The 16,757-nt window shown below is 35.9% G+C and overlaps 2 protein-coding genes across 3 annotated transcripts; one reads left to right on the top strand and one right to left on the bottom strand.

Moving 5' to 3' along the window:
- Nucleotides 1-452: 452 nt before the first annotated feature.
- On the bottom strand, nucleotides 453-7,106 carry LOC114519838 (peptidyl-prolyl cis-trans isomerase B-like). Of its 2 annotated transcripts, XM_028540016.1 has the most exons (8): nucleotides 6,988-7,106; nucleotides 6,675-6,849; nucleotides 5,586-5,809; nucleotides 4,349-4,462; nucleotides 3,727-3,787; nucleotides 2,687-2,719; nucleotides 2,015-2,199; nucleotides 453-1,256 (listed from the first exon to the last, which is right to left on the bottom strand). In XM_028540016.1, the coding sequence occupies exons 3-8, from the start codon at nucleotides 5,676-5,678 to the stop codon at nucleotides 1,122-1,124; spliced, it is 621 nt and encodes a 206-aa protein (XP_028395817.1). In that variant the 5' UTR covers nucleotides 5,679-5,809; nucleotides 6,675-6,849; nucleotides 6,988-7,106; the 3' UTR covers nucleotides 453-1,121. The 2 variants fall into 2 exon arrangements, with proteins under 2 accessions (XP_028395817.1, XP_028395818.1); XM_028540017.1 differs by lacking the exons at nucleotides 6,675-6,849; nucleotides 6,988-7,106 and adding an exon at nucleotides 6,147-6,198.
- Nucleotides 7,107-8,799: 1,693 nt separating this feature from the next.
- On the top strand, nucleotides 8,800-15,226 carry LOC114519802. The gene is made up of 3 exons (XM_028539978.1): nucleotides 8,800-9,369; nucleotides 13,689-14,153; nucleotides 14,701-15,226. The coding sequence occupies exons 1-3, from the start codon at nucleotides 9,264-9,266 to the stop codon at nucleotides 14,823-14,825; spliced, it is 696 nt and encodes a 231-aa protein (XP_028395779.1). The 5' UTR covers nucleotides 8,800-9,263; the 3' UTR covers nucleotides 14,826-15,226.
- The last annotated feature ends 1,531 nt before the right edge of the window (nucleotides 15,227-16,757 follow it).

Genomic DNA, 16,757 nt, shown 5'->3' with positions numbered 1-16,757 from the left:
TGATACAAAAACCCATCGGAGAAGGCCTGATTAAATCAAAAACATGTGTCAGGTGCAGATTGTTTGAATATTTCCTGCAGTTAAAGAGGCTCTACGTGTAGTTTTATTATAGAAATGAAATAGATATCTCTTTGTACTTTCCTTTGTCGATAATATTTAAGGCATACATTTTATTCATATTCTAGTGGTTTAAATTAAGGGTCTTAATTTCGAGTGGTGTTATGCACACTTCAAAAGTGTGTACAACACTTCAAAAGTGTGTACAATACCACTCGAAATTAAGACCCTTAGAGTATTCCTGCATCGTGTGAAGTACCAAAAATCATTATCATTTTATTCATATAATTATGTAATTGCTGCATCCAGAATACCGGGATGTGAGTGAAATTATAGAAATATTTTCACGTGTTAATGGATTCTTTCAAACTAGGCGAAAATACAGTAAAATATATAATTGAATAATTTATTGAATTACTTAATTTGCAACCATTAGAATTTTAGAATTGCCCTAATCATGCAGCTTTGGCAAACAGTGTTGACGAATCTTTTTTCGCGACCTAATGCGACAAAAAGATTCAATGTCTAAAAAATAGCTAACCAATTAAATCAACACGCCTACTTAATTAATACTATTTACCGCGACCGAAGGAAACATGTTTTGTGGACCCGAGACCGATGGATATTTCACGAGGCGTAGCCGAGTTAAATGTTTGACAAACAAATGTGTTCGTCAAATTATAACCAGAGGCTTGTGGTTTCATCGAGACTGTTGCATACTCATTGCATTTTGTATAAGGAATTTTCACTTTATGCAACGTGATATGTTAAGCTGCCTAGCATGTTTTATTTAAGGATTATCCAGACAGATGTTTGCCGTTAAAACAACCAGATGGTATAGGCCAGGGAGGCATTTCACAAAATCAAATGGTTTTGCCCTGTTGGTAATTTAAAATAATTTATTTATGTAACTGAGGTAGCCTATCAGTTGACGTAAAGAATGCTTCAAAGCTCAGATACTAATATTAATTTGAAGCTAGATATTAATTTAAAATAAATTGTCATTGGAAAGAAGAACGAACAAACTAGAATCAGAAACAAAGCCAGGCAATTCTCATTCCATCTCAAAATTTCACTGGTTTTTTTTCTACACGAAATGGTTTGTCCAGGGGGAGGACACCACTGTCTGCGATTTTACATTCTGTTTTTGGTTTGTCCTCAAAGCCAACATCTATGTTTTCCACTTTTTTTACCACGTCCTAAAATTAGCAAGAATATCGAGAGTGATGTTCGAAAACAGGGTAAAAAGGTACAAACAGGGATCGGTCATACGAAGAGTGATAAGCGCTAATATATTAAAACAATAGATAGTGATTTTCACCGGATCAGAAACTCTAAATCAATATAATTTTCAATTTAGGCAAGGTAATTTGAATTCATGGACAAATTTAGTAATTCTATTAGTAAGTAGATATAAGTATCACTTGTATGATTGTTGCGTCATATAGAAACGGCGATTGTTTAATGTTTTACAAATTGGCATAGAAATAGACAATTGGATTTGACGACAAAAAGGAAAGGCTGTCATAGGCGTACGAGACAGGGCAGGGGGGGGGGGGGAGGGGCAGTTGCCCCCCAAAAATTTCGAGAATCAAGAAATTCGGGCAAAGTTCAGCCGAAACTTCGGGCAAACTGAAAGCTAAATCACATAGCTAAATTACACTTTCTTAAAAGCACATCCGCCGCTTTGCCAAATCTATTGTTACAAATTTGGTAAAAGTTATAATTCGGGCACATTGTATAATTCAAAAATTCGGGCGATTTTTTTTTGCCCCCCAAAGGAAGTTGCGCCCGTACGCCTATGAAGGCTGTTAGCTGAGTTGATGAAATTTAGTAGCTAGCAAATTCTCACTGGATTAGTCGAATGAACTACGTTTGTAAGAAAAAAATCTTCAACAGACTGAGAAGGTTTTATTCACAATTAAGTTTAAAAGGGATTACTCGTTCAATTACATACCATTCCTTCAAGAACAATCCCAAAGACAACATGGCGGCCATTCAACCATGGTGTGTTCACTGTAAATATGGCAAACATTGAACCATTTGAATCCTTTCCAAAATTTGCCATGTTGATCCAACCAGCGCCATAATGATGAAGTTTAAAATTTTCGTCATCAAATATTTCGCCATAAGCACTTATACCTGAAAATGAAAGCCAAAAATGAAACTTCTATGACGAATATCGCGTAGTATCAGCATGAATGATAATTATGAAACTCATATTGTTAGCGATCCATAGTATTCATGATTGCCATATTGCCAACTGGCAAAATTAAGGCTTAAAAGCGATGGTTATTTAAATATTTCTGCCCAATTCCTATATCATTTTGACTAAATGGATATGATGTTAATTACCTACTTTTTCACTCTTAACTCTCTCTAGAGAGGTGAGAACAACTAGAGGACTGGTAATCGTGATATTCACAATGGATTATAGAGCATGTTTAAAGGATGAGACTTTTGTTTGCTTCCCATATTCAAGCAGTCCTATAATGCATCCTCGATGCCACGCAGCCACGTTTAACAGTTCTTTGATACAATTTCGGTATTACGAATGGTATTGTAATTGTCGTATTCGTTGCTAGAGCAACAGTTTTAAAAATCAAATATGAAATGAGTATATACGTACGTCCTCTTCCATCTCCTCGCAGAATATCTCCGCCTTAATAAAATATAAAAAGGTTTGAAAATTTGGTCTTTGAAAAAGGCTTAAATAAGTTGCTGCAACTTTATAACACTCATTTTTGTGGAGCAAAGCACAACAATGCTGATTGTCTAGTCATGTTTCTTCAATTTGGTTCAACCTTACCTTAGCCACCTGACTTCATATTTATGTTTATTTAACCCCATATGCGGCAAATCGATTTTTTATGAGTCTAACGCCTGTATTCAAAAAGCTCCCTCACAGTCATTTAGTGTAACATTGAAATTCTGTTATTACTCATCATCAATGGAAAGATTTAAACACAACCTACTGAAGATCAACCTTTTATCCGAGTGAAAATGCCTAGAATGGTATAACGATTTTATTGAGATCTCCGTCTTAATAAGCTTGCGTGTGAGTGAGCTTTTAGAATACAGGCATAAGTCTAAAAATGCAAGGCTTAATTGTTCTTTTCCATTGCAAGAGGTACGTTCAACGACTGAATTATTATCATTCAAACTCTGCGTGAAATTTTCAAGTCCACAACCACATACACCTGTGAATTTGCTCAGCCCCATAACACAGAATGTGATCAACAAGCCAATCAAGTCGTCGCCGGAAAAGCGATATAACGTTATGAGGTATTTACCGGATCCCCAAAGGCGACGCAAGTAAATATCTATTCATTACTATTCACATCCAGGGGCGGCCTGGCCTATACATGATTTACCAGGAAAACTAAAAAAGGGGGCCCATTTTGGGGGCCCATGAGCAACAGTTATTGAAAATGTGTGTGCTGTCAAGTCGCGTTTAAAATTAGACGGCTACAATATTGAGTCTCAAACTGATACATGATTTAAATCAAATTATCTTTCCTGTGTTTTACTTTTCTTCCATAATTTTCCTCAAAATGGGGCGCCAAACGGCATGTAAATCAGGGGCGCACCGGGAAATTTCCCGGTATCTTTGTGGGACAGCCCGCTCCTGTTCACATCTATTTCCAAATGACGTATATTTAACCGTACCTTGAATAAGAAAATTCTTAACCACTCGATGAAAAATACTGTCTTTAAAACCAAAGCCTTTCTAGAAAAAGAAAATATTATAGTATCAAGGTATAGCAAACGATTTCAAATACAGGGTGAAAATTTTGACAGGATGGTCATATTCATATTAACAGACTATAGTTGATTCGATCGTGGAATATCATAGGATTTACTAGTGAATATGGGATGCAATCATGAACATGGATTACATCGAATACCTTTTATGTTCAAAACTGCCGTCAAGGGACTTGTCTAATTAGGTCAAATATAGGATTGCAGCGAGCTTGAATATGAAAAACGACAATTCTTTTACGCCTAGGTTAAACGTCGCATTTTCGTCGTGTCGAATAGATAAGGAGCTGATAAACCTCATTAAGCTTCATTATCATCTCATTATTTATTGTTTGAATTGCATTCGACGCGACCAAATGCGACGTATAACCTAGACCTTACTCACCAGTTATAAATTAAACGGAAATTATGACAGAAGCTGGGTGAGAACCATAGTTTGTAACTAATGTTCTGTTATAATAAATGATTAAATAAACTGGTATGGTAATCTTGATTTATATCCCACTAATGAAATGGTATTATATAATACCTCATGAGTTGCTAGTGCCACGAAATTTCTAACTGTTTTTGGAACTACTTCACCAAATAAACCAATTACAATACGACCAGCTTTTTCACCACCAATCGTTACATCAAGAAAAACCTGAAATATTGAAACATTTGGAAATGAATAAGCTTTAGTTCCCGTTGTATTTTTTTTCACTATAAAGCTGGGTAAAAATTGAAACGATCTGGACCCTTACGTAATTTGTTTCATTTTTGATTACATCACAGAACGTGTATGCATAGAGATTATTTCTGTAGTGGTAAATTTGTTCAACTGGCGCAATGTACAAATGATATAGCCTTGATACTCAAAACAAAAGAATCAGTGAATCACAGTTGTTTTGATGGATATTTACAAGAACATTGAGATACATTTTCGTCAGCACTTTGGTATGACTTTAAAAACCCAAAAGTATATAAATCACCGATTGTATTGCAGAAAAAATTGACTAACTGTCGTAACAGTAGGTGGTTTTAAGAGTATTAGGTTTTACGGAAAAAATACATGCTTGATTTAGCATGCGCATGCACGGATCTCTCCCAGGATCAAAGATTATCTAATAAAGGTGAATGGTGTCGGTGACTGACCAGCCAGCCTAAAAATTTGTTAAACGTTTAGCTATAACAATTTTGTTTAGAAATCAATTTATTATTATTATCAAAGCCTTGGAAGCAACACCCAGATGTAAGCATAGCGAGGGATAAACTCCGCAGGCTGGTAGGCTGGCTACTGTGTACATTTCCATGTATTCGGCATTTCCAGTCCAGTTTTCGCAGACGAGTTGGGGACCGTACTTGAAACTGCCCGGTTGAGGTGTTCACACGGTGAGAATGAATAATTTTACCCATTCATACGAAGAAACCAGACGAACTAGAGGATGGTACCGAATTCGTTGTTCGCACTAATTTTATCCGTACCCAGGCTACCTGATAATAAGGCCGAGCACGGTTCAGTAAATCGATCGTATTGTATATTGTTATATCTAGTTCCTATACGTAGACGAAAGATGTTTCAACATTCGCAATAGAAGCTTGCGCAATGTATTGGGGTGATAGAGAAACAACTGCGTGTACATTCAGTTTAGGGGCTTGGAAAACCGTACGTTTGATTTCTATTTTTTATTTCGCATAACAGCGTACCATTGTCTACAGCTATACCACTAATACTATAATACATGTATGCGCATGAATAAAATAAGGTAACAGATATTTTACAATACCTTGTCTGTGACCATTGGCCCTAGTTCTGATCTCGCCTGTACACATGTAATTACCAGCGAAAAAATCGCAACAATATTGTGTATTGTCCTCATGATATTGCTTTCAAACACTGAGCGAAGTCAGTGAACCAGCTTTGTGTTTATAAATTTATTCATTACCGCACGCACACACGTGCAGGATAACATTTCACTGTCTTTGGTGTCGTATTTCTATTGCTGCAAGCCTGAAACGAAAGAGTGTAGAAGTATGTACGTATCGTAATTTGTGAAGGAGAAGACAGTAAAAGCAAATTTTTATGGTCGAGCGGCATTGCAATCGCCCGCAGTTGTTTGAGCGATAAATACCATTGAGAATTAAATATCAAAATTTCTACAAGACATGGTACGAGATTTCAAACTACTTTCTGTTTGTCATTTGCCAATGTTTTGATGACTTTTTTACTGTAATTTGTCTCACTACCGAGTGTTTTAAATATTTATTATTGGAGATCATTCACAGGCCGCAATGCTTTAACCCTTCGTGACTAGCACATGCAAAAATCACGCATATTTTATACCTACCAGAGAAGCTTCAGGTAATATGAAATTAGAGAGTTGCATTAGTATAACTGCGCCCCAGTCATTTGGTCGCTAATAGGCAGATCTGGCTCGAGGACGCAAACGTCAAAGCGGATGTGAAAATGGCGAATAAATGGCGTAGCATGTCCACATATAGGCATATCACCCCATTTATTCGCCATTTTCACGTCCTCTTGACGTTCACGTTCTCGAGCAAAATATCTGCCTAATATAAGTGACGGCAAAGATGGCGGAATTTGAAGGAGCCATTGGGGGGCACTCCAGTTCTCTTACGTGCGCGGCCAGACTTAATACAATTTTTTTTGTTATTTCCCCATAATTTTGAGAAAAAACGGAGATAAATTCTTTATAATGGCAATTTATAATAATTCCCAATGCATTCATGTATTTTTTATTTTCAGTTAAATTTATTAAAAAGGAGTAATAACTGAAAATGAGGGCATGCAGGTTGTTGGCGCTTTCGCAAATTACAACGGAAAAATTTACAAAACACATATAAAGTGTAATTACCTAATTAAAGACGACTGGGATGTCCTCCAATATCTCATTTAGTTTCCGCCATCTTTGGCTTCACGTTTAGCAACAAAGTTCATATTCCATATCATATATAGACCTCACTCGGCTAAAATTAGTAGCTCTATACCCAACTTTATATTTGCTCGGCACCAAACTTCAGCTGTTCGACCTGTCAAAAAATTGAACTGTAATGTGAACAAAGCTTAAGACCAAATAAAATAAAGTACGTACTTAAACATAATAATGTCTAAAACTGAATGACTACCCTAAACTCCGGTTCCTATGGTTTTCAAGGGTAAGACTTTACCACTGAGACAATGTAATGAGCTGTTGAAAAACACTTGTTTAATGTTCCATCCTGGACGTCATACTGGATATAATCTCGTTATTTTAAATTAATGGTGGACCGTAATGAATGACGCCAGACTACTGTGCGCCAGACGATGTACATTATAAGTAAAGCATTTTTAGAAGAGAGCAAGCTGACAGAAGAATAGCAGAAACCATAAATCCTGTGGTGGACAAGGGAAGCAATCTCTGCCATAACAATTAAACTAATAATATGATAATTATAACAGTGGCGTGATTAGAACGCAAATTCGAGGGTGTTCATTCATGCATTCAGTTTTAAATATATGAATAAACAACCCCCCTCTCAATTACCATTATTATAAACCACCCCCCAATTACCAATTATTCACACGAGGAAACTGGACGAATTCGAGCACACGAGCACGCCACAAAAGTATATATTGAGATCAGTGGGCATTTCACTAGTAGGACCACCCAGGGACCCACAACGCAACGGGTGGGAGCACTTGGGTCGTTAGCAAAGAATAATAAAAAAAACGTCTTTCTGATAATCCTCCTCTGACGAAATTAACTACTACAAATGTTTGATAGCATTATGTCCGTATAGCACAAGAGTATATATTATTAACTAGAAATTATTTTTAGCCTCGTAGTTAAGTAAATAGTTTATTGGTGTTGTCAACTCGACTGATAGATGTTAGTCGACGAAAGAGTCAGTCGAGAGAAATGATATATGTTAGAAATTTCGTTTATAATTTATAAACACACCAGCCATTCTTAAATTTTCTCAACAGAATTGAATCTGCGATCCTTGTGCAGGGGCTCCGCACCTGTGTATATAAAGTCCAGTTCATTAACTCTTAAAGTGAAAGTCAATTGAGTCCCTTCTTCGGACCATTGGCATTCTGCTCATAATCAATGCGAGGACCTCATGATGTAAAAATAGCCCAAATTTCGCATGTTTCGAATTTTTCTAGACATAAGGTCTACTTCATACGTTTCGAAGCGTGGGAACCTAAACATTGTTAGATATTCAGGTATAAAAAGGATTAAAAAGGTATAAAAATTCAAAATATAAGCAAGGAATGTTGGATTGCAGATGTTACCACTTGCAACAACCATTCTAGCGAGGGGCAGCACGATATCTTTCAGTCTTGTTACAATTTAAACCAGGAACCCGAACCTCTTGTGCGTTTAGTCGCACAGCTAAATATAAAATCTAAACACCGTAAAAAATTCTGCATTACGTTCTCTGTACTCCAGAATCCGTCTTTCAACTCCTCGTATATATATAAACGTTAATATATGCTAGCAATTTTCTAATTAACACGTTTCCAAATATGTCAAACAGCCCAGCATGTGGTCAGTTAGAATAAGCTGAAGTAACAAAATTGATCAGTCTAGCTTCAATTACTGCTGTTCTGTAGAGCGTTTGTTTACAAAGCCCCTTATTGAGATGATATCTCAGATATTTAGCGCTTTTTGACACGAATCTTCGCCACTTGTCTTTCTATAAAATGCAAAACGTCTGGAAATATCCTTAACGAATAACCTCTTTGAACCTAAGCTATTGGGACATTCCTTTAGGCAATCTGTTCCCCATTTTGTTTACGTACGTAATTAAAACCCAATCCTAAGTCAACAGAAAAGCGTTACATTTAGTATTGCGTGCATACATATGCTAAATGGCACTAATGTTTTCTCAGTGTGATGCATATTTATTTTCAAAGCGTCTTTGTTTGCCCAATTTGAACACCTTCCATTTTCGGCAGACAATAAATTCGCCTCTTGAGCTCTCGTCTATCACATGCTAAGTTAAAAAATAGGAAAATACTCTTGAAAACGCACACATGTGAGAGGCAATTATCGTTTATTTCTCTCTAGACTGTTTAGTAACTCGATATCACGGTTGTCAAAGACAAAACTCGGTAACCAAGACATAGAAGATATGAGACTTTTATCATTATTGAACACCCAAGCTAATGAACAACAACCGGAAATGATATTTTTATATTATCCTCTTGGATTATAAATTAAAGTTGAAATCCTTTTCTAAATATGGCATTGGGCCGTTCTTAACCCTAACTGCGCTTTCTCCAATGGCGATAAACATGAATATTGGATATTATGCTATTTATATTTAAACTGAAAGTTTTAAAGCTTCTTGCAGATGACTTTATAGCAAGTGTTGCAAAGAATACATCGCTTTCGATAAGGTCTGGTGATCACACAGTTGTTGTCTCTTGGATTTGTCCACCTTGAACATATAACATGGATAAAGTCCTTCAAATCTTGAGAAATTCGTGGCTCATAATCTTTGTTTTGAATTTGGAATTAAGCAGTGTCCATTGCTGTTTACCAGAACCAGAAAACGCAGGTATTAGTTAGGTTAATCTGCAGAGTTGAGTAATTATCCTACGTTTCATTGTACGAAGACTTATCTACGAGTTGGCTAATATGATTCGCAGATAGTATTAATATACTGTAACTGGGTATATATTATTTATATACTTCTGCAGCAATTATATCATGTTACTATATACAACAGTAATTAGGTTTCATATTTATAACGTGATTCTCCACGGCCAATAGACAAGCTTTTGCATTACATAAACCACCCAAGCTCAAAGCCATTATACTGAATCGAAACATGAGCATGATGTTAAGAAACCGTTCCGCGTATAGGGCTCGTATAAGGTATAAGGAAGTCAAATAAATATTATTTGAAAATAATTTGAAACAAAGCCCCAACAATGCAGTTAACAAAATTGTACGTGCAGCAGCGTTATTAGCTGCATCGTGTGCCATGTATATAGTCTTGAGGAATTGAATTATTCAACCTTTCAGTGACATAATTTACTAACTTGGTCAATACAACACTAATTTGAAATGACATGCAATGAGCATAATAAGGAGTCAATATTACGGCCCTGGATAGACTCTTAACCACAGAATATAGCCATGGGCATAGGCAAATATACATACAAAACAACAAGCACGGAAACTCGATTTTAAACCTGAAATGTTTTGTTTAACTTATAGCAGGAATTTGTAATCAAGAGTGTTGTTCTCATTAGAATATTCGAGATTGCTATAATTAATTCCTTGAATTGTTTCAATTTAAAACCGAAAACTGTTCCTTGCTTCTGTCATTATTCGCGTTTTAACTTTATCATGTGAATAATTTGTGCCTTAAAATATTTGCATCTTGCACAGCATAACTATGTAAACTCGTACACAAACATGTGTTAATTGATAGTTATTAACATTCAAAGTTTACCGATACGTGTATGCGATTGACAATTAGAGGAGTCAACATGTTCTAATTAATTTTTTGAAAGTTCTATAATTTATGAAAATAACAGTGCTATAATTGAAGTCAAGATAAAGTGTATTAACTATGGTGAAACTCCATTGCTTTTCGAATCTGTACAGTATGTTGAGATTTATTCGGGATAAGCTGGTATATTTTCAGCCGGGCCCGTGTACATGGGACACGCGGACACGTGTTTTAAAAACTTTCCGTCATTCCGGAAAATGCAATAATATAAGACATATGTTACAATTACTAAAAACGTTTGTGGAATTTGACCGCCGATTGCTCGATAGGCGTTTAGCTTAAACTGTGGATATAAAGCCAATGTTTAAAAATACCCTTATATACACCTTGTATGTTTTAATCTTGTATATTCTCTGAACCACATTTGATGACAATTTACTATCCTGTATTTAAACACAATAGAATCCCTAGCATGCATTGGTATCTACTGAGCAGGCAACGAAGTGAGCTTTACTATCGCTGAGATTTATGCAATGCAGACTATGCAGTGACTAATGCACCTCTTAGTTCATCATGTTAGTTCTCATTGTTGCTCAGCATTCAGAAAAAAGTAGCTGAAATGTTCGATCAAATCTTTATTTATTGGTCTAAACATGAATCTTATTGCATATGTTATTTATTCAGAAATCCCAGCGAAGCATGCATTTCTTGTTATTCATAAAAAAGTAGCCTGACAACACCTTTTTTACCTAACTATTATACGTCTGTCATTTGTCAATTAAAAGGTGGCTTCGGCGAGGTCCAACATAATGCGTTCTTCAGATGTTGATGGATTGCCGTATAATTTGAATTTTCAAAGGTCGTGTGTCAACTGACATGCCTAGCCGCTAGTATTCTTGCTTACGGAAAGCTCATCCTATACTCCGAAAAATAGGAATGAAAAAATATCTCTTTGATGAATTTTCAGTGTGAATTGCAGGTTGGCTGTGTTTCGCAAAGACTCAAAATCAGATCATAATTTCCCACTGCCATGCAGCAACAGTATGTATACATAAAGTCATAAACACAGCCAGTCAGTCGCTTGAATCTTCACACGCAATCAAAATAGGAAATTCTGCTCAAATCGCGGATGAAGTGACGAGCATTTACGTTTTTTAATGTGACATACTAATTTATTATTTTGCCCCAAATCTATATATACAAAACTATGGTTGGGGGAGGGGGAGGCTAGCAATTTTTGTTATACTCCGTGACTGGAATATTAGACGCTGGTTTTAGAGCCATAAGACTTGCCGCCATAACTTCCAGAGATTAAGAAATTACTCGACATTTTGACAGGGATTATGATTAGCGAAAAAAAGTTTGATTTTTTACGGACGTTCTGGGGCTTTTTTAAAATCTGTACATGCTTTAAATACTCAGCGAGTCGCGAGCTTCTCCCTTCTGTTTTAGCATTCTGAAATATAGGATCCTGAATTGAATATTACATCTTTTTCTAGCCCTTTCGTTCCTTGAGTTCACGTGATATACGTATTGTTTGTCTAGCAGCATAGAAAAAGTGTTTTGAACACGTGTTATACCAGAAACCCTTCCTATAGCACTTCTGATTTAAAATTTTGAATGGGGCTGAGTGCCTATAACCATCATGGCGTACTTTCCAGAAGCGTAATGCTTGTTTAGCAGCATAGAAAAAGTGTTTTGAACACGTGTTATACCAGAAACACTTCCTATATAGCACTTTGGATTTCAAATTTTGAATGGGGCTGAGTGCCTATACCCATGGTGGCGTACTTTCCAGAAGGAAGTGTAAGCTCAGAGTTGGCACCAACTCATAAAGTTGATTTATATTAACGGCCTGTTTATAGATTGTTATAAAGTAATCTGCTTAAAAGATTTGCTAGAATTTAAGTGATTTTGATAATTCTGTTTTTTATACAAGGCAAATTAAATGCGATCATGCACAACTTATATAATGGCATTTTGAAAACAAAAGCTGTAACCTTTTATTTATATATAATAAAGAAAATAAATAAATTATCTCTGTTTTGTGTAATACATCTATATATTACACAAAAAATTAACGGTTATAAATTCATAAACGGTGGGCAATACGGGCTGCAAGTTGAAGTTCACCATTAGTTGAGGCGAACGTATCAGTGTTTTGTTCTCAATATCCTTAAATAAAAAGCAATGTTTTATTATAAGGAGAGCTCTTGTAAGGGGACATCTCGCAGCTCTCGGAAGCTTTCGTGCAATTGGATAATGCTTTCCTATGCTTTCTAAAGAACGAAGTTATATGCTATTGGTTAAAACAGAAATGTAAAGTTCAGGCAATGAAAATCAGTCTTGCGAGAATAATGTTTAAAGTACTAAATAACCGTACTGCTCCCAATCTAAGGGCGTCCTTTATTAGAATGAATGATATGCAAAATAACTATGAATTACGAAATAGGGAAACTGATTTGATTATCCCTAAACCTAAGAGCGAATGTCTTAAAAAAACCTTTAATTATAGTGGAGCTGTAACATAGAATTTGCTCTCTGCAGATGCAAACGTATCAACTACTTTAAGTGCTTTTATAATATAAGTATGATATAACGAGCAATTTGATTGGCTACCGCGCGTGCATTGTGAGGCCATAATGCACGCTTCTGGCTTTGAAGTCTTTGTTGCTAAGCAACATCTTAAATAACATGTAAGGAGAATTTCATTATTGATCAAATAAATAAACTTTGTTGTTGCCCTATAATTTCTTCTTATATTATAAAAGAATTAAAAAAGCTCGTCGCGTGCCTTTATGGTGTAATAATGCACTCGGGGAAATGTTGGAAGAATACTCGAGAAGCTTGTAAAACACTCGGCTACGCCTCGTGTTTTACAAGCTTCTCTCGTATTCTCCCAACATTCCCCCATCGTGCATTATTACACCATAAAGGCACCCGACTCGTTTTTTAATTCTTAATTAAAAGGCATCATGAAGCCTAGTTTGATCAATAACTATATTATCAAAGACCTTCTAAGAAACCTACCATTTAAAGTTTTATTTTTTTGTAAATATGTTTTTATCTCTGTGAGGCTTCTCAGGAAGAGCATCAATTTAATGGTGATGAGAAATGCGTCATTAAATAAATTGTTTATGTGTGTATGTGTGTATATGTAAGCTGCGACACTACCCCTTGTTTGACACAGAGTGTAGCTTTACCTCGACCAGCCTGTCCTCGCGAAGTTAGACCATTGTTATTGGTTAATTGGGAGACAAACCATATTAATAACAGATGTGTGTTAAACCAGGAACGTACAATATTTCGTGAAAGTCTATCTTTAGACAATGACATTGATAAGTTGCATGGTATGATGCACGCCATTTTTCATTAAGTATATATTCAAGACAATTTCTTCTGTTTCTGTATTCTAGTGCTGCCACCAAAATTCATATTTGAAGCCTTTCCATCGGTGAACGTCAGTCTTGGGGACCGACTTGAGATAAAGTGCAGCGCTCAGAACACATCAAATATTAACAGCATTCAATTGCTCACGAGAAACGAGGTAAAACAGTTTAAACCAACGTGCAACGTTTCTTCGGACGGAGGAGTTTGTAGTTTCGTGATAAAGAATGTTGAACTTTGGCATTTTGGAAAATACGATTGTATTAAAATATATAAAGACATGCGTTGCTACAGTAAGTCACTGATCATAGGAAAAGCCGTTGTAAACCCGACATCATTGACGACGTCAACTACGAAATCTTTAAAAACAATTGCTATGAACCCAGAAACAGCAACTACGATGAGACTACGGGAAACAACTGTTATTAACACACAAACAACAACTCACATGGAAACAGAAGAAACGTTGCTTGAAGAAGTGACAAAAAAAACAGGTAATTTACCACGTTTTGCCTGATTAATTTTCGACTGTCCTTCAGCCTACTCTTGTTGTTGAGATATGGATTATTAATACCGTGTCCAGTCCTTCGTTTAATAAACGTCGATTGCATAGACACCTCAGTATTGTTAAACCTTTTTCATAATTTGGAACGTACGTCACGTAGTTGCGGTTTTTGTTTCTTATCCTAACCGTTTTTTCATGCCATATTTTGAATGTAACTGTGTTGATAGTCCAAGTTTGGAAAGGAATCTTGTTTAGTTCTCAGCTTCATTTACAAACCTTCAATTATAATAAGGATGATAAAGTGCATCTGATTAGAAGCAGTTAAAGCATCCCATTCCATCAATTCTGGAATCATCCTAATCTCCCTCTGTCATGATTTTTCCCGAAAGAGGGTAACAAATACATTTTATCTTCCAATATTAAGTTCGATGTAATGATTGTTATGCATACATTATTTAGATTTTTTTAGAAAAAAATTCCCTCCGACGTACCTTTCAGATGAAATTCAAAAGATTTAACCGAACTTTTTCTTTTAGCTGTAAATGTTACAATCATCGTCTCCGAGAATCCTACATCAAATGGTTGCAGAAAATCAATTTCATCGCGAACGCTGGGATTTGTCATTTTGGCATTTACCATAGCGGTTGCATGGGTTATTTAATTGACCTATAAATATGAATATCTACGTTCAAACGTAGCCTAAACCTCGCTGCACGAAGAGAGATGACTTCGTCAACGATATGATATAAAAACCTAGTTACGAAATACAACTTACGAAACTACTGCACTAATTACGAAATAAAACCAGCAGCTTTGTTACAACCAATTTTGTGAATAATCTCTAAAGACACTCAATTAATACCTTAAGTATTACATGTTAATTAATTATACGCCTATGATAGCCCCTTAGTATTTTAAAAATCGTGCCCACCAACGCCATTAAATTGACCTAAAGTGACTAAATGAATGAAGAGTACAAATGGAATAATAAACAATTGATTGATCTCCATTTGCCAAACATTTAATACTATAGTTTATAAGATGGCTGTCTAAATAGACAAAGTGTATTCAATTTATAGATTTAAGTAAAAATATGAATTATTAATGCACTAATGTACTGAGCAGTTTTCCAACTACCAGCTACAGTATGTTTCAGCTATGTCATTTAGGAAAAGAAGAGCAAGGTCTTATGAATACGTAGAATGAAATATTCAGGCAGTGATGAAAATTAATTATTGCTGGCGGGATGGTAGCTAATGCTGTAATGATAGCTGATACTGTGCTGATGGTTGCTGCTGTGTTGGTAACTGCTGCTGTAATAATTAAATGATGGCGTGGTGATGGTTACTGTTGTGACAGTAGCCGCTGCTGTAATTGGTAACTGATGCTGTGATGATGGTTGCTGCTGTGATGATATAGTTGCTGCTGTGATGATATAGTTGCTGCTGTGATGATATAGTTGCTGCTGTGATGATATAGTTGCTGCTGTGATAATATAGTTGCTGCTGTGATGATATAGTTGTTGCTGTGATGATATAGTTGCTGCTGTGATGATAACGATGTTGTGCTGATGGTTGTTGCTGTGTTAGTAACTGCTGTTGTGATGATATAGTTGCTGCTGCACGATGATAGTTGATTGTTGTAATGATGGTTGTTGCTGTAATGATGGTTGTTGCTGTAATGATGGTTGTTGCTGTAATGATGGTTGTTGCTGTAATGATGGTTGTTGCTGTAATGATGGTTGCTACTGTTATTATGGTTGTTGCTGTGATGATGGTTGTTGCTGTAATGATGGTTGTTGCTGTAATGATGGTTGTTGTAATGATGGTTGTTGCTGTGATAATAGTTGCTACTGTAATGATGATTGCTGTTGTGATGATTGTTGCTGCTGAAATGATGATTGCTGTTGTGATAATAGCTACTACTGTAATGATGATTGATGATGTGATGGTGGTTGCTGACTTGCTGCTGTAATTGATAGTTACTCATGTGGTGATGGTTGATGCTGTGATAATAGTTGCTGCTGTAATGATGATTGCTCTGTAATGATGATTGTTTCTGTTGCTGTGGTGATTGCTGTGGTAGTTTAATTGATGGTTACTCTTGTGATGATGGTTGCTGCTATAATGGTTGCTGCTTGTGCCCTTTCTTTCGTTCAGAGGCATCAATATTAATTTAAGATAAGTTTTGATTTTTCACAAAGCACAATAAATGACCTGACCGCCCTAAAATATCGTACTCTGTACGAAAACCAAAAAAATTGAAATCAGAGTGTAAAATCACATACCAAGATTAACGGATCATACCAGTTTCTCAATTTCCCTGACATCAAATCAGTGAGATTTAGCGATAATAACCCTTGCAAGGGAATCACGATATTTTGTGTGAACCGAATTCAATGAATTATATAATTTTGTTATTTACCCATTAGTTAGATTTATCCTCTTTGTAGTTGTTTTGCTTCAAATTATTGACACTTGAAATGTTTTTCAAGCGATTTGTGGCAATTGAAGCCGACATATTGTCTGTGAAAGAGACATTAATGCGCATGCTCAGAGTATTATTTTCAGCTGGATATCTTTTCTAACAAATT

This window comes from Dendronephthya gigantea, unplaced genomic scaffold (assembly GCF_004324835.1).
Source record: "Dendronephthya gigantea isolate DGI-Jeju-01 unplaced genomic scaffold, DenGig_1.0 000014F, whole genome shotgun sequence".
Classification (NCBI taxonomy): Eukaryota; Metazoa; Cnidaria; class Anthozoa; order Malacalcyonacea; family Nephtheidae; genus Dendronephthya; species Dendronephthya gigantea.
Note: the sequence above shows the minus strand (reverse complement) of the source record. Positions and strands in the feature narration are given on the sequence as shown.

Coding starts and splice junctions, on each gene's coding strand:
- LOC114519838 (XM_028540016.1), bottom strand. CDS start 5,678: ATGAGGACAATACACAATATTGTTGCGATTTTTTCGCTGGTAATTACA. Junction 3,788..4,348: donor TGGCACTAGCAACTCATGAG/GTATTATATAAT, acceptor TTCTTTTTCTAG/AAAGGCTTTGGTTTTAAAGA. Junction 2,200..2,686: donor GCGAGGAGATGGAAGAGGAC/GTACGTATATAC, acceptor TTTCATTTTCAG/GTATAAGTGCTTATGGCGAA.
- LOC114519802 (XM_028539978.1), top strand. CDS start 9,264: ATGGATAAAGTCCTTCAAATCTTGAGAAATTCGTGGCTCATAATCTTT. Junction 9,370..13,688: donor ACCAGAACCAGAAAACGCAG/GTATTAGTTAGG, acceptor TCTGTATTCTAG/TGCTGCCACCAAAATTCATA. Junction 14,154..14,700: donor AGAAGTGACAAAAAAAACAG/GTAATTTACCAC, acceptor TTTTTCTTTTAG/CTGTAAATGTTACAATCATC.